This window comes from Mastigoproctus giganteus, chromosome 3 (assembly GCF_048544385.1).
Source record: "Mastigoproctus giganteus isolate SK-2022 chromosome 3, ASM4854438v1, whole genome shotgun sequence".
NCBI lineage: Eukaryota > Metazoa > Arthropoda > Arachnida > Uropygi > Thelyphonidae > Mastigoproctus > Mastigoproctus giganteus.
This window is the reverse complement of record NC_143577.1, coordinates 216,855,895-216,881,378: the sequence shown is the minus strand read 5'-3', so window position 1 is coordinate 216,881,378 and position 25,484 is coordinate 216,855,895. Positions and strand designations below refer to the sequence as shown.

General features: G+C 35.1%; 1 protein-coding gene across 1 annotated transcript in view; it reads right to left on the bottom strand.

Annotated features, from left to right (window-relative positions):
- LOC150088715 (putative tRNA (uracil-O(2)-)-methyltransferase) overlaps window positions 1-25,484 on the bottom strand; it is an 84,727-nt gene that overhangs the window by 37,134 nt on the left and 22,109 nt on the right. Inside the window, exons 3-6 of the mRNA XM_090370291.1 lie at window positions 25,129-25,345; window positions 24,203-24,271; window positions 5,112-5,219; window positions 522-593 (exon numbers count right to left, since the gene is read on the bottom strand). Coding sequence (XP_090226417.1) covers window positions 522-593; window positions 5,112-5,219; window positions 24,203-24,271; window positions 25,129-25,345 — 466 coding nt within the window. The remainder of the gene's footprint in view (window positions 1-521; window positions 594-5,111; window positions 5,220-24,202; window positions 24,272-25,128; window positions 25,346-25,484) is intronic.

Below are 25,484 nucleotides of genomic sequence, written 5' to 3'. Positions count from 1 at the left end.
AAGCATCAGAACTTTATTTTAAATATTAAGTTTTTTTTTTCATCTCCTCAAAAAACTTATGATTTTGACTTGGTTAAGGTTTTCCCTGATAACATTTAACAATGTTGTGATTGTTTTATGGTCCAAGAGCAACAAAGTTTTCAACTTAGACATTTTGAAACAGGTGGTTAGTGATAAACCTTATCATAGTCAAAGAGACCCAATTTCTTAGAAGGCAAACATTGTGATCAAAATTTAAGACGTCATGTACATGGCCACTTGTGTAATATCTTAATATATTAGAATATTTATTCCCATTTCAATTAATTTTTTATAGGATTTTTAAAGATTTTTATGAAATCCATTCCAATTCTTTTTTATTATTTTTAATTATATTATATTTTTATTTTATTATATATTACATTATATTATTAAATAATATTTTATTATACACATGTATTAATAATAAATTTTTATTATATTTAATGTCTTTTATTAAAAAACATTCTAACATCATACAATTTCATAATAATGGCACTTACTTTGAGCTTGATATCCTTTCCATACAAGTCCCATATTTTTCTTTTTCTTATATCAAGACCAAGACCTATATACTAAAAACACAAGAAAATACTTTTTATTGGCTATTGAAACCTCATTCAAATGGTTACCTGAATGGGATAAAATTAAATATTATCAAGTTATTACACGTAGTTGCAATAAAAAAAAAAAGATTAGAAAATTTTGAATAACCTTCATTCAAAGAATATTCAAATCTTATTAAATTTCACTAATTTTTAGTAATATAAGAACAGTTAAAAATATGTAGCTCAACAGAATGAAGTGTCTGAAGGGTAATTAATTCAATTTATACAGATACAGTATAAATTGAATATAGAGATACAGTAATGATATCTAGAGACTGTAAAATATGTGACTTGGTTCACTGCTCTTACTTTATTTCCACAGAAATGATTTATAATAAAGTTCATACAACCACCACTTAGTAAAAAAAAAAAAAGCCTCTCACCCCAAATGCAACAATGTTCCATTTATACAGAATATGCATAACAGAAATACTGTTAACCCTTTTGTGACCAATCACATATACTCTGTGTTGGCTCTGAATTAGCAACGCTACCCCCCATGTAGGATTTGTTTTTTTTTAGGAGCATTAGCAACTAAGGCCATATTGCTCCGGGGATATGCGGTGGTCCTTCTCTGACCTTTCCGCATCCTCCGTATATGGTGGTCACGGGCTCGAACCCCGGTCTAATCAAGAAGCGTGTGCTACGCACTGCTGCTCCTGCCCACCTGGCTACGGAGGCGCCCCCATGTAGGAATGAACTGGTATGTAATACTGGAGCAGGCTCAAACTTGGGAACAGCTGATACAAGAATATACAGGCAGTTCTTGCTTTACAAGTTCCCGGGTTTTACAAGTTTTTTTTTCCAAGTATCAAGTATCGACAAAATCGAAAATATGAACATTAATTGCAAAAAATGAATGTTAAACATTCGTAAATACTGCATTTCAAACCATGCGCGCAGCTATACAATACAGTGTACCCCACTTTACGATATTAATCCGTTACCATCGTATCACGAAAATATTGTAATGTGAATCCAATAACACATTGTTTTTTGGTAATTCATTCCACGACCTCGGAAGTTCAAAATTTCGCTATATAACTTCCTAAAAGGTCGTTTTTATAGTGTAAATTGTATTAGTTACCAATTCAAATCATTAAACGCACTACACTTTCATCGTTATCATATGTTCCATTATAAGAACCAATTTTAAACGGTGTTGTGATATTTTTCTAAAGCACATTTCTGGAAGTCATGACCATAAAACAATAAAAATAATTTGCACTTTCCGGTTTATTGGACTTTTCTGTTACTGCAAGCAATTATAAATGGGTAGTAAACTCGATGTTATTGCATTTGTGAAAATACCGATAGCTGGAATTGTGTGGGTTTTTACGTTATTATGGTGAAATGTGTTAGCCCTTTACTGAAATCTTCAATCGTATAAAAAGCATAAATAAATTTTCAGAATCTTCTCTTCATTCCTTTTTTTTTAAGCTTTGTAAACTTGTTACTCTGGCGCAAATCATGTTAGTTGCAATTTGTGCATTCCGTTAAAAAATGCATATGCATGCTATTGAAAGAAAAGAGAAGATTATCTTGGGGAAAAAAAATGATTATCTTCAGAAATGCTTCTTGAAGCATTTTTGAAGGTGGCTCCTTGTGCAATAAGCCAACGAGTGCTGAGCCAATAATGAGTGATAAATGAGTGTGCATTGAGTCGATGATGATGATGAAAGAATAAACATTCTTTAACATTTGTAAGTCATAAATAATTTCTCTATTATTATAATTTGCTTGATTTTACAGGCTACATTTTCATTTCTTTGGATAAATCAATCATTGTTTAAACCAACTAATTAGCTAACTAATTTCATTGTTGATAACGTAACCCCTATTTTTAACATTATGTCTATGGGAAATAAATTCTCGCTTTATGAGCATGCGCTAGGAACAAATTAACTTGTAAAGTCAAGAACTACCTGTAGTTTGTATACGTGGAGATCAGTTTTTGAGTGTCTGTAAGGAAGAATGGGTCAGCATCGAGATCTTTCAGACTTTGAATGTGGAATGATTGTAGGGGCAACACAGGCAGGAGCCAGTCTCTCAACAATAGCAAACATAGTTAAGTGCTCTGATCTGTGGTGTCGTGAGTCTACAATGACTGACTCGATAGCAGTCAAACAACCAGCCAAAGGTCACATGTGGCCAATTCCACAGTAAGCTTCATACGTCTCACAATGGCGCCTCCGTAGCCAGGTGGGAAGGAGCAGCAGTGCGTAGCACACGCTTCTTGATTAGACTGGGGTTCGAGCCAGTCACCACCAAATACGGAGGATGCGGAAAGGTCAGAGAATGACCACCGCATATTCCGGAGCAATATGGCCTTAGTTGCTAATGCTCCTAAAAACCAAATAACAAACATAACAACAAACGTCTCACCTTGTAACACAGTGGCACAGCCAATCACCCAGTACAATGTAAGAATGGCAAGACCAGTTCCACATGGACTATGTGTCCAATATTAGCTGATATAGTTGACAGCCATCATTTTTACCCCATGGTCACTGCAAAACAATATTAATCAATGGCTCAATGAGAATGCCTAGCTTTTTATTGTCACCAACCAAGTACACCCCTTCGTGATAACAGACAACTCCCACATCTATCAACAAGGCAATGCACCATGCCACAAGGCCTGATAGGTTGCTAACTGGTTTCAGGAACATAAAAATGAATTCTCCATCCTCCCTTAGCCACCCAAGTTATCATATCTCGATCCAATTGGGCATGTTTGGGACCTACTAGAAAAGGCCACTTGACCATACACATTGTGCACTGCACAGGACACCCCTGTAATACCTTGTGGAGTCTGTGCCGAGACATGTACGGGTTGTATTACACGCAAAAGGTGGCCCCATGAGGCATTAGGTGAGTGTTGCTAATGCCAAGCCAACTCAGTTTATATATGTTCCATGTGTAGGCTCTGTGGATGCAGTATATATACATTACTACATAGTAATATTACATCATGTGGTGAGCCCTGTAGAGTATACATGTATATATGTCTGTTTTTAAGGTCATTTCAATTACACACACACACACATATTATTCTTTTGTATTATCATTCTATTGTGGTTTAATCCGTCTTTTGTGCATCGTTAATGCCATTGTTTTTCACCATGTTGGCCAACTGAACATTATACGTGCCAGTGTATATTCGTTTCCAATAGTTTGATTTTCTTAAATACTGGTGTTTTTTTACATATAGGTATTATTGTTAATACAAAAATACTACTGGTCTTTAAGCTAGCCTTATCTCGGTTATCTTAATTTCCACATTTAGGATTTAGAAGCTTATTGCGTATTGCTAAAGAAATTTTCACGATAATTATTGATGAAATTTTTTTTTTTATCTGTAACAATAGGCAATTATCAATACTATTTTATAACTATATAATATTATATAGTTATAAAATAGTATTGATAATTGCCTATTGTTACAGATAAAAAAAAATTTCATCAATAATTATCATGAAAATTTCTTTAGCAATACGCAATAAGCTTCTAAATCCTAAATGTATAGGCCATGGGAAATTAAGATAACCGAGATAAGGCTAGCTTAAAGACCAGTATTGTATTAACAATAATACCTATATGTAAAAAACACCAGTGTTTAAGAAAATCGAACTATTGGAAACGTATATATATATATATATAAACATAATGGTATAAATATTCAAGTAAATGCTGCAATATCTTATCAGCATTTCCAAGTAACTGTAGACAATTTATAAGATGTTGGTTAGAAAACAGCTTTGAAAATCAGAATAAATGTTTGCATCTGTTAACTTCAGTTGTCTGACTTTGGCTTAAAAAACAAACTGAAATTGAATAAATTCAGTGGATTTCTGATTTAGAAGTTGCTGACACTGAGTCAGCAATAAATAAACAGATGCAGAGGATATTACTCTATCAAAAAATAACAATGAGCTTTTTTAATTTTTTTTTTTTAATTTTGATTTGATTTTCAACAATAAAATTTGTCACACATTGACAAAATTTATTGTCAAAACATTGGACAATCAAGCCGAAATAAGAAAAAATTAATATTTAAAAGCATTTATATGTATAGTGTTCAGTTTTACAAAACTTCAAAATTCCACAGACCCTGCTGTCAATGGAAATGCAAATACCCATAGCCTATGCACATTTAGAAAACTTAGTGATGTAAGTGCATGTGCATTCTGAGACTGACTACCAGGCCCATAGATGTCTAGGAACTAATGGAAATTAACAGAAAAACTATCAGGATAAAACCTAACATCAAAAATATATGGTACTTAGCATGTCTTAAAGACATTTTCTATTATATTATGCAGAACAGCAAACATAAAATTAAAGTTATTCGTACTACATATTATTCAAACTGGAAGTAATTACAATTAAACAGCAACTTTCAAAGTCGCAATTTTCTATTAAATAATGAAAAAGCTTTCAGAAGACAAACTACAAAAGGGCTATTAAAATATGTTTACTTACACCTTCTGATGAAAGAATATATACTAGTAAGCCATTTCCACAACCTAGGTCAATAAAAGATTGTTTCCTTTGTAGGCACTGTACCTCTTGTTCTGCTTCCCATAATGTCTTAAAGTAAAAAAAAAAAGCATGATTAGGTGTATGGGTCGGGTTGTTTTTGATTAACACAAAGGTAACTTATATATAACACAAAATAATATATCAATGTACTGCATCTCTAAAATTGCATGTGTTCTAAAGTTCAGTTTGTCTGTTTTATGGGACCAACAATCAAAACTTTCCAATAGAAAGCTTGATTTCCAATTGAGACTGTCTAACTACAATATCAGGTAAGAAACTAAGAAAAAGCTCATCCAATCAAGTAAAGAAGCCTTTACTACAGCTGTCACCTGGTGCTGAAGATTCAAGAACCAGATTTGTTCATGTCATAAATGAGCTCAGCACTACCAAACAAGCTATAATTCACTGAAATTGAATAGGAAATGTACAGAGCATATTAAAAGGACGTAAGAAAACAAGTACCACATGCTATGCACAGCCTGATTTTTCACACAATTCTCAAACAACTTCCATTCATTTTTAAAAATAACAAATATTAAAGGAAATATGTTCTAAGTACAGATAAAAACATATATATAACAATAATGAAAAGGTTATGTTATTTTGGTTTTTAGGAGCATTAGCAACTAAGGCCATATTGCTCCGGGGATATGTGGTGGTCATTCCCTGACCTTTCCGCATCCTCCGTATTTGGTTGTCATGGGCTCAAACCACGGTCTAATCAAGAAGCGTGTGCTCTGCACTGCTGCTCCTGCCCACCTGGCTACAGAGGCGCCATAATGAGAAGGCAAATACATATCAAACACTTTGCACCCAAGACATGATGATCTAATAGCAATTATGTTTATGACAATTTATCTAGCCCATATATTAGCTGTTATCCTATTTCCCAGTTTTGATGTTCACTCCTTTTTCTAATTAGCAACAGTGAGAAATGCTTGCACATTTGCAATGGAACATACTTATGCTAAAAAATTTCATATTTGGATTTACATACAGTGAAATCTGGCAAACTAGAAACTTGCTATTTTAAATTTATATTATTCAAGTATATTAAACTAGTAGTTCCCAACCTGTGGTTTGTGACAGTGGTACTGATGATCTACAAGTTTTTAAATATAGTAAACTGCACAGTTTGCAAATTATTCATGCATTATTTTCAATTTTTTGCTTTTAATTTTCATTATGTGATAGAATTTGGGCCTTAATAATAAAAAATGAGAAAACAAATTAATTTTTAATTAATAAAAATATTTTGATAGGCAGACAGAACCATTAAACAAATATATGGAATGTGTGGGAAAAGCACCTACCAAAGTTTTTGCATTTTACTCTGATCCAAGCCTGAGTCGGGATTCGAACCCGCAACCTTTGGGTTGCCAGACACACGCATTAGCAAAGGCACATGATGCAAGAAAGCAAGTTTATTTAGCATCAGCCAAAAAAAAAAAAAAAACAAAAAAAGAAATCTTCTAATTTCGCCCATCCACTCGCTCCAAATGTTTGTCTAGTTCTGCCTTGAATCTATTTAAGCTATCAACTTCTACAACGACAGATGGAAGTTTGTTCCAGCAATCAACCACATGCTGGCTAAAGGCAGACTTCTGCACATCTATCCTACAGCTGTCTTTCCTCAATTTGAATTTATGCCCTCTCAGGTGATTATTCTAAGCAAGAGGAAGAATCCGATCAGCATTGAGCATGCTCAAACCATTCAAAGCTTTATACACTTCAATCAGATCATCTCATAGGTGCCTAATCTCCAGACACTGTAATTTGCAAAACTCAAGCTTTTCTTCGTAAGAGCAACCCTTTGTTCCATTCACTAGTCTTGTTGCCTTTCTCTGCACTTGCTCCAGCAGCTCTACATCCTTCCTAAAATGAGATCTCCAGACCTGTATACAGTACTCAAGGTGTGGCCTGACCATTGCCTTATACAAGGGGATAATCACCTCCTTATCCCTGTAGAAAAATTTCTGTATATCACTGACAAGACACCATGAGCTACTCTTGCAGACCACCTGCACTGCTCAGAAAACTTCATATCTGCCTGCACAATTACCCCCAGGTCCTTTTCATTCTCTACCACTGTCAATGTAGTACCACACAGTTGATATGTTACTCTGGAGTTACTACTTCCCATATGCAGGTACTTTACATTTGTCAATGTTAAACTTCAGTTGCCACCTCTCAGCCCATCTGCTCAACCTTTCTAGATCCTGTTGCAGCAGTGCACTGTCATTAGTGTCATTAACAACCCTGCTAACCTTTGTATCGTCTGCAAACTTGGACATTAAGCTTGATATACCATCATCAATATCATTAATAAATACAGAAACCAACAATGGACCCAACACTGAATCCTGGGGGACTCTACTAACAACATTAGTCCACTGATTACTACTCTGTCTTCTCCCACTCAACCATCCCTTTATCCATAGCAGCAATTTGCCTCCAATGCCACACTGCTCCAATTTTTGCAGCAGTCTTCCATGTGCAACAGTATCAAAGGCCTTTCTAAGATCCAAATATATGATATCAAAGTTATTCTTTGCATCCAGTTCCTTTGTGACTACACCATAGTATCCAATCAAATTAGTCAGACAAGACTTCCCCTTAAGCTGTGTCCGAGCTATAACTGAAGTCTTGTCTAGATGATCCTGTAATGCTTCTTTAACCAGCACCTCCATTAATTTCTCTGGAACAGTAGTTAAACTAACAGGTCTGTAATTACCTGTGTCTCCCTTTGATCCTCCTTTGTGGATTGGGGTCACATCTGCACATCTCCAGTCCATGGGTACCTCCCTTGAGTCCAGGGAAGCTCTCATAATTATGGCTAAGGGTTTGCTTACTTCCTTTGCTGCCTTCTTTAATATCACTGGATAAATTCCATCCACCCTAGGTGCCTTTCTTGTGTTTATCTTCAAAAATTTCTCCTCCACTTATTCTCAGTTATTACAAGATTATCTAGCTTACTGCCAGAATTGAATACACCTCTGGCATTCCCCTCCCTGAATAACTCCTCATTTGTGTATGTCGATGCAAAATATTCATTTAGTTTGTTAGCTACCTGAGCAGGATCATCAACAGTTAAACCATCAATATCAAGTGGACCAATCTGATTCATCCCCTTCCTTCTAGAGTTTACATAAGTAAAGAACTCTTTGCTGTTTTTCTATGCATCCTGGCTAGCTCAGTCGACGACTGTAGCTTTAAAAAAATGTCTGCACAACAATTAAAATTATCAATATTTAAAAACTCCATCAATGAACTCAACTCTATGGTGTATACAAATCACAAAGTGAGTGAACCTATTTAACAGTCACTTGCACCTGAGTATTCTAATAAAATACACAAAAAAACACAATTATTATAATTATAGAGCTATTAAGTATAATTATCATGTAAAGTGATTACATCTGAAATTCAAAACAATTGTAGCTACTGCTGCACATACACGAACTTTTATTTTAACATTTCAGTACACTAAAACATATATCTTTTAGTGTACTGAAATTTTAAAACTTGGGAGGATTATTTGTTATAATTTGGATTTCTGTACAAAAAAAAAAAAAAGAAATAACAGCAGAAATAAATACCAATTAAAAAAGGAAAAACTAATCACAGTACAAAAACTTAGAACTTGGCATATTTTATTTGCACTTAACTCTTTCCAGAGTGACTTAACTCTTTCCAGAGTGAACATGTGTGGGTGAACTGGTATGAATTTCTGCCAGCAGCAGATTCTATGGATTGAGCTGCTTCATGGAATTTTGACAATTTGTAAACATTCCATTCAGCTGCTTCATGGAATTTTAACAATATGTAAAAATGAAAACCTTGCATATAAATAATTTTAAATATTGATTTTTTCTTATATTGACCTTTTTTGCGCAAAAGTAGAGTGAAACTATTGTCAAAAAACAAATCAGAATGTAACAAAATCTGGAAAAAAAAAAAAATTATAAAAAATTTGCTAAATCATAAAAAATTAAGAAAATTGTTAAAAAATTGCAATTTCAGCATTTGTAAGCCCAAATAAGACAATGGCCGACAGGCGTAACCTCTTCTGATTTTAAAAGCTATTTTCATTCTGTAATTGAACTATATTATAAATGTGTAATAAACTGCACATTTACAATTTCTTAAATGAGAAATTACTCGAAATATGTATAAGAGATAGCAGCACTTACAAGAAGATTGAGAAAATTCATACCTAAATGACATATTATGAAATGTATTAGTATTATTAGCAGTGGAAAATGATGCAAGAAAGCAAGCTTATACAGCATCATACAGGAAGGAAACCCTCCCACATCATCTGACCATTCCCTCTCCAACAGTTTGCCTAGTTCTTCCTTCAATTTATTCAATTTATCCACTACCACAACAACAGATGAAGGTCTGTTCCAACAATCAACCACCCACTGTCTGAAGGCAAACTTTCACACATCTATTCTGCAACCATCATTTCTCAATTTGAATTAAGCCTTCTCATGTGCATAGTCTGAGCAAGAGGAAAAATCCCATCAGCGCTGAGCTTGTTGAATCCATATAAAGCCTTAAACACTTCAATTATATCAGCTACCAGCTGTCAATCTTCAGATGATGCAATTTATAGAACTGAAGCCATTCTTGGTAAGAGCACCCCCTTTGTTTCCCTCACTAATCTTGTTCCCCTTCTCTGCACTCATTCCAGCAGCTGTACATCCTTCCTAAAATGAGGTCACCAGACCTGTTTCCAGCTGAAGATGTGAATTGACCATTGCCTTATACAACTCACATCCTTATCCCTACTAGCAAAACTGCTGTATATCGCTGCTCGGAGATTCAGAGAATCATATCTGAATGCACAGTTACCCCTAGGTCATTTTCATTTTCCACTTGGAGTGTAGTTCCACACAGTGGTACATTAATCTAGGATTACTGCTTCCTATATGCAGTACCTTGAACTAGTCAATGTTAAACTTAACTGCCATTTTGCAGCCCACCTGCCTAATTTTTCTAGATCTTGTTTCAGTAGCATACCTTCATTAACCATCCTGCCAAAATTAAATTTAGATGTTAAGTACAATATACCTTCATCAATATCATTAATAAATATAAAAAAACAACAATGGGATCAGCACCTACTGTTAAGTACTTCACTAATAACATTAGTCCACAAAGAGCAGTGTCCATCAATAACCACTCTATCTTCTCTCACTCAACCACCCCTTTATCCACAGCAGTAGCTTTCCATTAATGGCATACTGCTCCAAACTGTACAGCGGTCTTTCATGTGCAAAAGTGCCTAAAGCTTTCCTGTAATCCAAGTATATGATATTAAAATAATTTTTTGCATCCAGTTCATTTGTTATGGCATCACATCAAATCCAATCAAATTGGTCAGACAAGATCGCCACTTAAATTCATGCTAAGATTGGTGCATAACTGCACTCCTGTCTAGATGGTCTCCTACATTACTTCTTTAACCACTGACTCCATTATTTTCCATGGAACAAGAGTAAAGCTTACAGGTCTATAATTATTCATGTCACCCTTTGATTCCCCTTTGTGAATTGGGAATACATTTGCACACCTACAGTTCATAGGGGCCTGTACTGAATCCAAAGATGTTCTACTAATTATGGTTAAGAGTTTGCTTACCTCCCTTAATATAACTGGATAGATCTGTCCAGGCTTAACAGAGTGGATCTCTGGAATATTATGTACCTGTGAGACACGCTGTGTGCAGCTTCCAGGGAGCAGATTACACAGAGTCACGTCAAAGGTAAAATATCCTGCATCTACTGAGGATACAAGTGGGGTTATGTATGAGATCAAATGTCTGGAGTGTGGGGAGTGCTATGCTGGAGAGACAGAACGCAGGTTTAAAGAACATATGGAGGAACATATTAACACAATAAAGACCGCAGACTATGGGAAATCTGCTGTGGCTGAACACTTCTAGGAGGAGAACCACCAAATTTCTTCAGACAATGCCGTCATTGTTGATCGTTCGCATAGGTATTGAAACCAGAAATGGCTCGAGAGCTTGTGGATTTATTCTTCAGAACATAATACCATCAATAGACATGGGGGAGTCCTTATTTATCCCCTCTTTGAAACTGTAATTCTTGGACGGGATGAACGGTTCCACCTGGCATGTTCCTACAGGAACATGTGCCATGAGCTGTGATCCTGCCGATGTTATTAAAGGATGTGCTGTGACAGTTAAGTTTTACTGTTAATAAAGGAGGTAGTCACCTTTGAAAGCTAAGGTTGTTTTATCACTTTTAATTTGTAATATTTCATATATTTTAATTTTCTCTATCATTTTATCTCTTTTAACTCTACAGTTTTCAGTGTATTTTATTTTTACAGCAAAATTTTATCCTGTCTTATTTTATTATTATTCTTTTTTAATTTATATTATTAATATTTCAATCATATATGGTTTGGTGTATTCCATTGCAGTAATTATGAGTAAGAACTTCCCCAACCCCATAGCTATTTGAAAAGGTTTTTTTTTTTTTGATTTGGTAGTTGTTGGCGCATCGGCTTCTGTGGCCATATTGCACCTCCCAAGGTTTTTGCAGTACTTTGATCCAAGCCTGAGGCGGGAATCGAACCCGCGACCTTTGGGTTGCCGGGCAGGTACTTTACCCACTCGGCTAACCCGGTCGGCCATTTGAAAAGGACTTGAGTATTTCTTAGTTGGTATCAAAAGCCTAGTAGCTTCTATGATTAATTCCTTGAATGCTTCCCATTTAGAATTTGCTGATGGTAACCACATCAGTTGGTTCTCCTGTATAGAAATTAAAAACTTTCTAAGACCACTACAGTCACCTTTATGAAAGCAAAAACCTCTCCCTTTACCCTTGATGACTGACCGAAGTTGATAGAAAATTATGGCAAAATGAGATACAGAATATCAATCAAACTTCATTATTTGCATGCACACCTTGAATATTTCAGACAACATTCGGGCTGTTTATGAAAAGCACGAGGAGCAATTCCAATAGGACATACAGTCAATGGAAAAGAAATACCAAGGAAGGTATATTCTCCCAGGGGCTCAAATCTGGTGAATATGGGTTTGGCACACCCAGGGTCCTGAGCTGGATATCATCATTCTTCTCTTTCTTGGTGATTCCCTTCTACTTCTGACTCTTGTTCTCTCTCCAGGTAACTCAGATTTTTTTTTTTTTTGCTAATGCAGCAAAAGCCTCAGGCTTCCTTGCACCATATGGTTAATGATGATAATCATAATAATATATGAAACTATGATAGGTAAATATACTTGGTTCTTGTTTCTGGATGATCATACTGATCACAATTGTTCAGCAGAATTGTGATCTCTGTACAATTGTTCATTGTACTCATTCGAGTCATTAGGCCTATAACGCACTCCTACTCTTATTTTTGTTTCGCAGTGCTTATGTCACAACAAACTGACTCAACAGTGCACTGTTCATCTATATCAACTGGATGCACTTATTTTGATTTTGTTTTTCTTAATTAACAGCATAATACCTCCACCCTTCCTATCCTGTCTATCCTTTCTGTACACATCGTACTCCCCAAATTCCAATTCTGCATTCCTAATATCTGTGTGACACCACGTCTCTGATATCCCAACAATATCCGCCTTTGATGTCTTGACCAACACTTCAAATTCATCAAATTTATTTACTATACTTCTAGCATTAGTATACATGCAAGTTCTTATTCTTAGTTACCCTAACACATCCCATATACCCACCTGTTTCACAATGACTGCCATCAGTCTCCGAAACCTCCAGCACCCCTCGCTCCAGGCCACTGCTTATTCTAACAGAAGTAGTGCAATCACCTTCACCTCTGCCTGCAACTACTATTAACCTTTTAGTCTGTGAATTCCGCCAAGCTAGCAGTTTTCCGGGCTAGTAAATCAGAATGTCTTATAATGGGGGATTTTAACTTCCCAGATATTGACTGGAACTTGTGGGTTGGTCACTCACACACTAGTAAGACTTTTGTGGATTTATTGGATGATTGTTTTCTGCAGCAGCATGTTTGAGAGGCAACCAGAGAGGGTAATACTCTTGATCTGGTTATCAGCAGTGATCATGCGTGTATTATGAATTTGCAGATAAAGGAACCACTAGGTGGCAGTGATCACAGTGTATTGATGTGGGATTTACTTAAAGATATAATTACCATCCGAGGTAAAGGAAAGGGTTTTTGCTTCCGTAGAGGTGAGTACAGTGGTATCAGACAGATTTTAAATTCTGTACGGTGGGATCAACTGATGATGTTACCAACAGCAAATTCTAAGTGGGAAGCATTCAAGGAATTAATCGTGGAAGCTACTAAAAGTTTCATACCTATTAAGAAATATTGTTCAAGGTTTAGGCCTAAATGGTTATCAAATGAACTAATGAGACTCGTGACAGAGAAGAAAAATGCATGGGATGCATATAAATTATCAGGTGACACAGAAGGCTATGGCAGATATAATCTAGTCTGTAATCAAGTCACAAAGGAGGTTAGGCAGGTAAAAGCAGATTACGAGAAATCTTTGGCAGAGGATGCTAAGAAAAACAGCAAGGATTTCTTTACTTATATAAACTCTAAAAGGAAGGGGATGAATCTGATTGGTCCACTTGATATTGATGGTTCAACTGTTGATGATACTGCTCAGATAGCAAACAAACTGAATGAGTATTTTGCATCTACATTCACATATGAGGAGTTATTAAGGTTTGAAAATGGCAGAAGTTTATCAAATTGTAGCAGGGTGCTTAATGATTTTGTAATAACTGATAGCAAAGTGAAGGAGAAATTGTTGAAGTTAAACATAAGAAAGACACCTGGAGTGGATGGGATCTATCCAGCTATATAAAAGGAGGTGGCAAAGGAAGTAAGCAAACCCTTAGCCATAATTATGAGAGCATCCTTGGACTCAGGAGGTCCCCACAGACTGGAGATGTGCAAATATATCCCCAATTCACAAAGGGGGATTGAAGGGTGACAGGAGTAATTACAGGGATTTAGGAAATTACAGGAAAACTGCTAGCTTGGGGGGAGACAAAGACCAATAGATTGACAGTAGCCACTGGCAGAGGTGAAAGAGATTCTTGCACTGCTTCTATTAGAATGAGCAGAAGCCTGAAAAACAAGATGCATGGTATTTCAGAGACTGCTGGGAGCCATTGCAGTACACGTAAACACATGGGTTGTGTTAGGGTAGCTAAGAATAGAAACAGGTGCACGTATACTTGTGTGTACACCAATGCTAGGAGTTTAGTAAATAAATTTGATGAATTTGAGGTATTGCTCAAAACATCAAAGGCAGATATTGTTGGGATATCAGAGACGTGGTGTCACACAGATATAAGGGATGCAGAACTGCAATTTGGGGAGTACAACATCTACAGAAAGGATAGACAGGATAGGAAGGGGGGGAGGGGTTATGCTATTAGTTAAGAAACACATAAAAACCAAGGAAGTGAAGCCAGTCGACATCGCTGGACAGTGCAGTGTTGAGTCAGTTTGGTGTGACATAAGCATTGGGAGATTAAAATTGAGAGTAGGAGTGTGCTATAGGCCTAATGACTCTGATGAGTATAATAAGGAACTGTACAGGGAAATAGAGTGGGCCAGTAAATCAGAGAGTCTTATAATGGGAGATTTTAATTTCCCAGATATTGACTGGAATTTGGGGGCTGGTTACTCACTAGCAGGGCTTTTGTGGATTTATTGGATGATTGTTTTCTACATCAGCATGTTCGGGAGGCAACTAGAGGGAGTAATACTCTTGATTTGATTATCAGCAGTGATTCTTCATGCATTAAGAATCTGCAGATAAATGAATCACTAGGTGGCAGTGATCACAGTGTGCTGAAGTGGGATTTACTCAAAGAGGTAACTACCATTAGGGGTAAAGGGAAGGGTTATTGTTTCCGTAAAGGCGACTACGATGGACTGAGACAGTATTTAAATTCTATACAGTGGGACCAACTGATGATGTTACCAACAGCAAATTCAAAATGGGAAGCATTCAAAGAACTTATCTTGGAAGCTACTAGGCTTTACATACCAACTAAGAAATATTGTTCAAGGTTTAGGCCAAAATGGATGTCAGATGAACTAATGAGGCATATGGCAGAGAAGAAAAATGCATGGGATACTTACAAATTAACACATGACACAGAAGCCTATGATAGATACAAGTTGATATGCAACCAAGTTACAAAGGAGGTTAGGCAGGCGAAGGCAGATTACGAGAAATGCTTGGCAAGGGATGCAAAGAAAAACAGCAAAGAGTTCTTTACTTATGTAAACTCTAGAAGGAAGGGGATGAATCAGATTGGTCCACTTGATATTGATGGGTCAACTGTTGATGATCCTGCTCAGGTAGCTAACAAACTAAATGAATATTTTGCATCGACATTCACACATGAGGAGTTATTCAGCAAGGGGAATGCCAGAGGTGTATTCAACTCTAGCAGTAAGCTACAGAATCTTGAAATAACTGGGAGTAAAGTGGAGGAGAAACTGTTGAAGATAAACACAAGAAAGGCACCCGGGGTGGATGGGATCTATCCAGTTATATTAAAGGAGGCAGCAAAGGAAGTAAGCAAACCCTTAATTATGAGAGCTTCCTTGGACTCAGGGGAGGTACCCATAGACTGGAAATGTGCAAATGTGACCCCAATTCACAAAGGAGGATCAAAGGCTGACACAAGTAATTATAGACCTGTGAGCTTAACTTCTGTTCCAGGAAAATTAATGGAGGCACTGGTTAAAGAAGCACTGCAGGATCATTTAGACAAGACTTCAGTTATAGCTCAGACACAGCATGGTTTTGTTAAGGGGAAGTCTTGCCTGACCAACTTGATTGGATACTATGATGCAGTCACAAAAGAACTGGATGCAGGGAATAACTTTGATATTATATACTTGGATCTTAGAAAGGCTTTTGATACTGTTGCACATGGAAGACTGCTGCACAAATTGGAGCAGTGTGACATTGGAGGCAAATTGCTGCTATGGATAAAGGGGTGGTTGAGGGGGAGAAGACAGAGAGTGGTAATCAATGGACACTGCTCATCGTGGACTAATGTTATTAGTGGAGTCCCTCAGGGCTCAGTGTTGGGTCCATTATTGTTTTCTGTATTTATAAATGATATTGATGATGGTATATCAAGCTTAATGTCCAAGTTTGCAGACGATACAAAGGTTGGCAGGGTTGTCAAGGACACTACTGACACTATGCTGCTGCAACAGGATCTGGAAAGGTTGAGCAGATGGGCTGAGAGGTGGCAAATGAAGTTTAACATTGACAAATGTAAAGTACTACACATTGGAAACAGCAACCCCAGAGCAACGTATCAACTCTGTGGTACTACACTGACAGTGGTAGAGAATGAAAGGGACTTGGGGGTGGTTGTGCAGGCAGATATGAAGTTCTCTGAGCAGTGCAGACGGGCTGCAAGAGTAGCTCATGGAGTATTGTCAATGATATACAGGAATTTTTCCAGCAGGGATAAGGAGGTGATTATTCCATTGTATAAGGCAATGGTCAGGCCACACCTAGAGTACTGTATACAGGTCTGGACGCCTAGAGTACTGTATACACGTCTTCTCTGTACTCGTTCCAGCAGCTCTACATCCTTCAAGAAGGATGTAGAGCTGCTGGAACGAGTACAGAGAAGGGCAACAAGATTAGTGAATGGAACAAAGGGGTGCTCTTACGAAGAAAGGCTTAAGTTTTGCAAATTACAGTGTCTGGAGACTAGGCACCAGCGAGGTGATCTGATAGAGGTGTATAAAGCCTTGAATGGTTTAAGCATGCTCAATGCTGATGGGATTCTTCCTCTAGCTCAGAAAAATCACCTGAGAGGGCATAAATTCAAATTGAGGAAAGACAGATGTAGGATAGACGTGCAGAAATTTGCCTTTAGCCAGCGGGTGGTTGGTTGGTGGAACAGACTTCCATCCCTTGTGGTGGAGGTTGATAGCCTAAATAAGTTTAAGGCTCAGCTGGACAGGTATTTTGAACGAACAGAGGGGTAAAGTGGAAGTGGGTTTTTTTTTTTTTTTTTTGGCTGATGCTGCATAAGCTTGCTTCTTGCATCAAATGCCTCTACTAATGCTAATGCTAATACAGACCAGTTAGTTTAACTTCTGTTCTGGTTAAAATAATGGAGTCACTGGTTAAAGTTGCATTGCAGGATCATCTAGACAAGACTGCAGTAATAATTCAGACACAGCATGGATATGTTAAGGGAAAGTCTTGTCTGACAAATTTGATGGGTTATTATGATGTGGTTACAAAGGAACTGGATGCAAAAATAATTTTGATATCATATACTTGGATTTCAGGAAAGCTTTTGAAACTGTTGTGCATGAAAGACTACTGTACAAATTGGAGCAGAATGGTATTAAGAGTAAATTGCTACAATGGATAAAAGGATCGTTGAGTGGGAGAAGACAGAGGGTGGTAATCAATGGGTGCTGGACTAAATGTTATTAGTGGAGTCCCATAGGGTTCAGTGTTGGGTCCACTGTTGTTTTGTATATCTATCAATGATATTGATGAAGGTACATCAGGCTTAGTGTTGAAGTTTGCAGATGATACAAAGGTTGGCAGGGTTGTTAATGACAGTAATGGCAGTGTGCTACTGCAACAGGATCTAGAAAATTTGGGCAGATGGGCTGAGAAGTGGAAACTGAAGTTTAACCTTAACAAATGCAAAGTATTGCATATGGGTAGAAGTAACCCCAGAGAAACGTACCAACTGTGTGGTATTACACTTAAGGTGATAGAAAATGAAAAAGACCTGGGAGTAATTGTGAAGTCAGATATGAAGTTTTCTGAGCAATGCAGACAGGCTGCCAGGGCAGGTCATGGGGTTTTGTCAATGATATATAGAAGGAGTGGCCAGATTAATTTGTGATGCGATCTACTTTTTTTCCTTCAAAATATGCCATGATCTAACATTGCAAAAATTTCATTGCAGAAGGTGCACAAATTGATAGATGACTGTATATTTAAAATTCGTCGTGATCGACCTAAATTAAATCCGCGATCGACTCGTTGGCCACCCCTGATATATAGGAATTTTGCTAGCAGGGAAAAGGAGGTGATTGTCCCTCTGTATAAGGCAATGGTCAGGCCATGCCTTGAGTACTGCATACAGGTCTGGAGGCCTCATTTTAGGAAGGATGTAGATTTGCTTGAGCGTGTACAGAGAAGGGCAACAAGATTGGTGAGGGGAATGAAGGGATCCTCTTACCAAGAGAGGCTAAGTGCTGCAAATTGCAATGGCTGGAGACTAGGAACCTGCGCAGTGATCTGATTGAAGTGTATAAGGCCTTGAATGGGTTGAGCACGCTGAATTCTGATGGGATTCTTCCACTTGTTCAGATTACAAACCTCAAGGGGCATAAATTCAAATTAAGGAAAGACAGATGTAGAATAGATGTGAGGAAATTTGCCTTTAGCCAGCAGGTGGTTAATTGCTGGAACAAACTTCCATCTGTCATTGTGAAAGTTGATAGGTTAAATAAATTTAAGGAGGAACTGGACAAACATTTAGAGGGAATGGTTGTGTGAATTTTTTTTTTTGGCTGATGCTGCGTAAGCTCATACACTTGCTTTCTTGCATCACATGCCACTACTACTACAAAAGACACAGACATTCAAATGTTTACTTTTAAGAAAATGTTTTAGAACTTAAACATTGTTTATAAATCTGATTTAGTATTACTGTATATTTACTTTTTTTTAATTTCAGAACAGGCTTGACATAATGCAAAAACTAAACTAAGGTCACATTCAGAATGAGCATATACAAATTGACAAAGAAACTAAGAAATGCAGATAAACAGGGCTTTTTTTTAAAATCAGTTACATGAATTCCATCTGCACTTCTCTGACAATGAAAATGAAATATATTTTTCTTTCAATGCTAAAATAACTTTTATACAACCAGACCAAAATTTCTAAAATTCTTATATTCAAACTTTATGGCTTGGAATTTTTAATTTTAAGTGCTTTTTACATAAATATAATACAGTTATGTAAAACTCATATATTATAAAAATATATATATTTATGTAAAACTCATGGTAAATATATTTACCATGGTGATATATATAAAAGCTAAGCAAGTTGTTTGCCAAAATAGAGCAACAGTAATTTCATTAGGAACAAGCATAAATATAAACAGGTTAGTTGATGATGCAGTGCATTACATTTCAGGGTCATTCTATTTTTTTTTTTTTTTTTAATTAATTTTTGCCCCTTTTCTGTGATTAACAGAAGTGAAAAGTAAATATAGTTATTTACTTATCAATTAATTACTAAGATTAAAACTTCAAAGAACACTTAATAAAACTCTATAGGTTTATGTTCTTTAAACTTAGCCATTTAGTTCAATTATAACTGTATAATATTTATTACTTTTCTTCCATATTACTCTTTTTTTTTCTCCATATATATCTCATCACAAGTGATATCACATTCATGAGTCTTGTATAACAATACATGTTAAGCATGCATGGACTGTTTAAAGCTAACAATACTGCATTAAAACTACATTTAATCTATGAATTTCTTTTATCCATACAATTTGTATGAAAAAAAAAAGAAATAATAATTGCCAGATTTCCATTTGTCTGTTTTTACTGAAATTTGGTTTGGCTTGATAAATATTTTTAACAAGCAAAAAATACAAAATAAAAATCTGCATTTTTGTCAAATCTAATGGGAGGTCCTCTGTTACAGCCAACAGACATTATAAAGACAATAGGCACTTAGCATACATATATATATATATATATATATATATATATATATATAAAATATAGAAAATTAATAAATAACTTATGTAAAGTAAACCAAACAAGAACTAATTAATGCCATCTATACATATCTAGATAGAACATTACATCAGTCTTATATATTTTTTTTGTATAGTTTAAGTACAATTAGTAAAATAGGTAAGATATATTTCATATAGGATAAGCTGGTAGCTACTTAACCCTATAATAGCCATAACTGGTCCATGAGGCCAAACCTAGTAAAGGATGATCATTAGTCAAAGTAAAAGTAAAAATAAAACAATTAATAAACATAATAATAATAATATATATCAAGTCAATTATAGGTAATAGGACACATTGAAAGGGACTTTATCGAGGGCTAACCCTTTCAATATGTCCCCCTACAATTAACCCAGCTATCAGTTTCTGATATCATCTGCCTGTTTAACACGGTCAAAAGGTAATTTATGCGATAAATGGATAAGATTTTGTTGTTAACAGGCTGGAAGACTTTAGCCCGACCGATAGCTAAGACAGCAAAAGCATATATTAAGGAAGAAGAGTAATAAACGAGAACCAATATCCTTCAAATAATATCATATTAATAAGTACAAAAGGAGCAAAAGCTAAAAAAGGAGAACAGATTCAAGGTTTAAGAATAGCAATAGTACCTCAATCCCCCTCGAATTACTCTAATAGTTCATGAGGTAAGAAAAATAGAATATGATAGTAAAAGTTAAAAGTAAAGGGAAAGCTATAATGCAAATGTACGTTGGATTTTACCGGGAGCGTAACTTCCCGTCCCTTATAGAAAGAGATCCTGATATATCATAAGTATAATAAAGCAAAATAGGATAATATAATGTATTTTATGGAAAAGAAGCGAACGGTGGAAAGGCTAATACCTACATGCTTAAATCGTGGTAAAACGTTACGTTAAGAATACCAAACTAGTTAGGCAAAATCAAACTTACCACGAAAATGAAATATAAGAAAGACCATGCCGTAGAGCACGTGTTATTTTATATCTAATGTTAGCAGATGCCAGTGCCCTCGCAGTTCTGACATGTAATTTAGTTGAGAAATAATTAAATAAAGTAAGCCTAATAGCAAAAAAGGGGCCCAATAGCATAATTCGGCATAAGGCACTAAAATTCAGTTTATATTAAGAGGAGGAAAAAAAAAAAAAAAAAAGTAGTTAGATATAAGGTTCTCAGTAGAAAAAGATGGCTAAGGGGGAAGCCAAGAATTAATTACTACCTCAGAAGCAAATATAGGTACAACTTTTTCAACGAGTGTAAGCTATATTAGTATTGCTCCTGAGGCAGTGCCTAATTATGTACATATGTACAGGCTCTGTAGATACCGCTAAAAGTCAACAATACAGTAGTTGAATAAGTACCAATAAGGAGGGTAAAATATTAATGCCGCAAAACTTTAGCTATGATGTAATGCTCGTTAAGATGATAATTGTATTTATTTAAAGCTATCAAAATAGCTGTATGTAGGTTTATATTAATAAAACGTTCCGGGAATCCATTGTCAATTAGCTTATGTCTAAAATCTATAAGTGTGCTGATTATATTATCTGCATTATTGCATATTTTGATTCTTCTAATACCCTGTGACAAAATTATATTTTTGTGGATCCTTATGGAGATATTTGAATGCCAATTGGTTAGGTCAATGGATTTAAATCCAAATGCATTACGCTTGTCGTAAACATAAGTATCTATTTTCTTATTTTGTACTTGTATGTTTATGTCCAGGTATGTGGCTATTTTAGTACTATGTTTATTAGTAGCTACTATTTCTAGTTCCTGCAGGTAATAGTTGCAAATTTCGGTGAGAAAGCTAGGATAATTGAATACAATTAAATTGTCAATATATCTGTACACAGTTATTTCCTTATTAATTTTTATTTCAAAGTAATGCAGGTAAAGATTGGCAACCAGGCAAGAACTACACGTGCCCATGGCAATACCAGTATGTTGCCTATATATATTGGTACCATTGTAGATATAGCTATTGAAAATGCAAAGATTTATTAAGTCATTCCAATATTGTTGCATGCAAGGCAATATATTATTATATTCTGTGTAATAGTTACTAAACACACATTTTAAACTGTTGTGTGGAATGCTGGTAAACAGATTTTTGAAGTCATAAGTATTGATATGTTCAATCGCATGATTATTATTGTTTAAATATTCTAAAATGAGGCTATTGTTGAGAATAATTCTAGAATTGTCTATATTTTTAAAAATAATACTTAGTAGTTCTACTAGTTTTTTATGTGGAATTTTTGAGTAACTATTCCTTCAGGAAGTGATAAATCTAAAACTAGTGGGTGATTTATGGAATTTAGGTATACAATATATATATATGGAAAATTGGTGATAGGGTTAATTAATTTTAACTTTTTTTGCATAGCCAGTAATTTTTTTATAATGGTACTACGGTTAATGGCCTCCAATTTGTAAGTAGAACTGTTATTCAGTTCATTTAGTACTGTTGTAGTATAAAATTTCCTACATATAATGCTGTAGTTGTTGGCTGCTTTGTCTATGGTAGTTATAATAAATTTAGCTTGCAACTTTTTTTTAAATGTTGCTTTATTTTGAACATATCAAAGGTCTTGGTAGGCTGTTTATTTTTATGTATAATGCCAACCTGTTTATAAATAGCTTGATATGTAAGGGTTATCCATTTGTGGAAGGCTTCTAATGGTATGTTGTGCTTATATGCTAATTTTAGGCAAAAGTGCATGAGGTCTAAATGTATTTGTTTATACATCTTATTGGTATTGCAGATAGTGTTAGGTCTATATTTAAATCCATAGGATAGCAATGTGCGTAATTCAGGGTCAGTAATAATACTAAGGTCACCCGTAATGATATGCTTGTGATCCTTATCCACATACGTATGATATTGAGGCAAATGGCAAAAACATTCTGCCTCAATATCACTCTTTTCTAAGTTGCAGGCAACCTGCTTATAATTACAGACTGTAAGTCCTATTGGCTTATTATAACTGAATCTGGTATAAATATTCAAATTGCTAATAGGTAGATCGTGTTTGTATATATTTATAAGTTTATTTATACCTATATGATTCAACAAGTTATAGCTAAATTTAATGTTGATATATTCGTTAGTAATACTATTTTTCTTACTAAATCTGTATTTAAAAATATCATTAAGCAGGTGGTTTAGATGTATGTTATTATGGCTATAGGTTGCATTTTTTTTTTATTTCGTATGATGTGATCAATACACGAAGGAACCAGTTTTTTTCTTGCTTCCTTCGTGTATCGTGGCCGGGATATCCAACCAACTGGTTGGTTCGGCACCATCGTGATATCCAGCCCGAGGCGGGAATGAACCCGCGACCTTTGGGTTGCCAGGCAGGCGCTTTACCTTCTCGGCTATCCCGGTCGGCATAGGTTGCATTGATTTTTGCTAAAGCTCTAAGTTTGCTATTCTTTAAACCGAAGATGATATTGTGATATCCAGCCTGTTAACAACAAAATTATAGTCTAACTTTAATTATACTTATCCATTTATCCCATAAATTACCTTTTGAGGGTGTTAAACAGGCAGATGATATCAGAAACTGATAGCTGGGTTAATTGTAGGGGGGACATATTGAAAGGGTTAGCCCTCGATAAAGTCCCTTTCAATGTGTCCTATTACCTATAATTGACTTGATATATATTATTATTATTGTTTTGTTTATTAATTGTTTTATTTTTACTTTTACTTTGACTAATGATCATCCTTTACTAGGTTTGGCCTCATGGACCAGTTATGGCTTAGGGTTAAGTAACTACCAGCTTATCCTATATGAAATATATCTTACCTATTTTACTAATTGTACTTAAACTATACAAAAAATATATATATATATATATGTGTGTGTGTGTGTGTGTGTGTGTGTGTGTGTGTGTGTGTGTGTGTGTGTGTGTGTGTGCGCGTGTGTGTAAACATGCCTAAAAATTGGTATTTTTTATATATGACAATAGCTGAATGTATATTTCTGATTAAACCCATACATCTTCCAAGGTTATAGTATTTAGAACATTTCTTTAATAAACAATTGTTCATTTATAACTAATATATCATAGTTTTATATCTTAATGGTATTAGAATATATTGATAATTTCCAGGAAAATCTGAACCAGATTGACTAATAATTCAATGAAATTAAAAAATAAAGGCATGGTTTTTACCATCAGGTAAGCTGCAATAGAAATATCTTCATATACAAACTTCAATGGATCAGTGCACTCAGGCCATATCTAATAAAAACAAAGAAAATTATTTCGTACATTCTGAAAATTAAATTTTCCTTGGAATAAAAAAAATGTTTCTCAAAGTTATGATTATCTTCATATGAAAAATATGAAACAAATCGATCTGCTTACATTAGAGTATAGATTAGGGCAATAGCTTTTTTTTGCAATAATAATTTTTTAATATTATTAAATATGAAATGTGCATTTCATAATTACTATGAAATGCATCAACTTCATATTGTGGTGGCTTTTCACCTGTGGTGAAACAATATGAAGTTGATGGTGAAAAGCCACCACAACATGAACATAGGTGCATGTGCAGTACCCTGGTACTGCATATGCACCTATGTTCAAAATTTACTTGAGTTTTTGTACTTACTGCTTACATTAAATGGCCAATCAGAATGTTAGTGATTATTATATTTCTTGTATGTTATAAATTTAAGTAGAACAGCAGAACTGTCTTCATTTTACTATTCTAAGTGTCTGTGGAAAATATAAATATTATGATGAACAGCAATATACTTTCTTTGGGATGATGTTGTTTATTTGAAAGCAGCTCAATATGTGATGATGCAAGAATATTTAAAACTGGCTACTTAATGAAAGAATTAAAACCATATAAAAAAAAGACTTCTGCATTGTTTACAGGTTTGGCATAGTAAAAAGAAATAGAGCAGTTCTGCTATGATATATAAAACTACATCTTTCATTTGCCTATAGTCCACCACTTTATGTTTTCTTATGCTGTTACATAAACTTCACTCAGAACTGATATTCTACATAAAGTTTTCCACAGAGCACTTTTTACCAACCACAGTTAAGTTACAATTATACAAACAACAAAAAATACAACTTACTCGTACTAAATAAGGACCATATTTTTCCTTCAGTCTTCTATAATTCTGGCTATATTTAATCATGGAAACAAGTCTTAAAGATGGAATGCTTGGTTTGATATTTGTGTCAGTTGTCCAACGAACCACTTTTGTAAACACATGCATTTTCAACCACTGAATACTTGGTTTGTTTACATTGAAATCCTCTTTATTATGGTTTAGCACTTCAAGTACTATTCTATAATGAATAAATAAGACATTCTATATAGAAGAAATTCCAAAAACTATATTATGCTGTGTACTAAGAAATGTATATATGAATATTGCTTTCACTGATTTTCTTGTTTTTATTGACTTAATTTTAATTTCAGTGATTA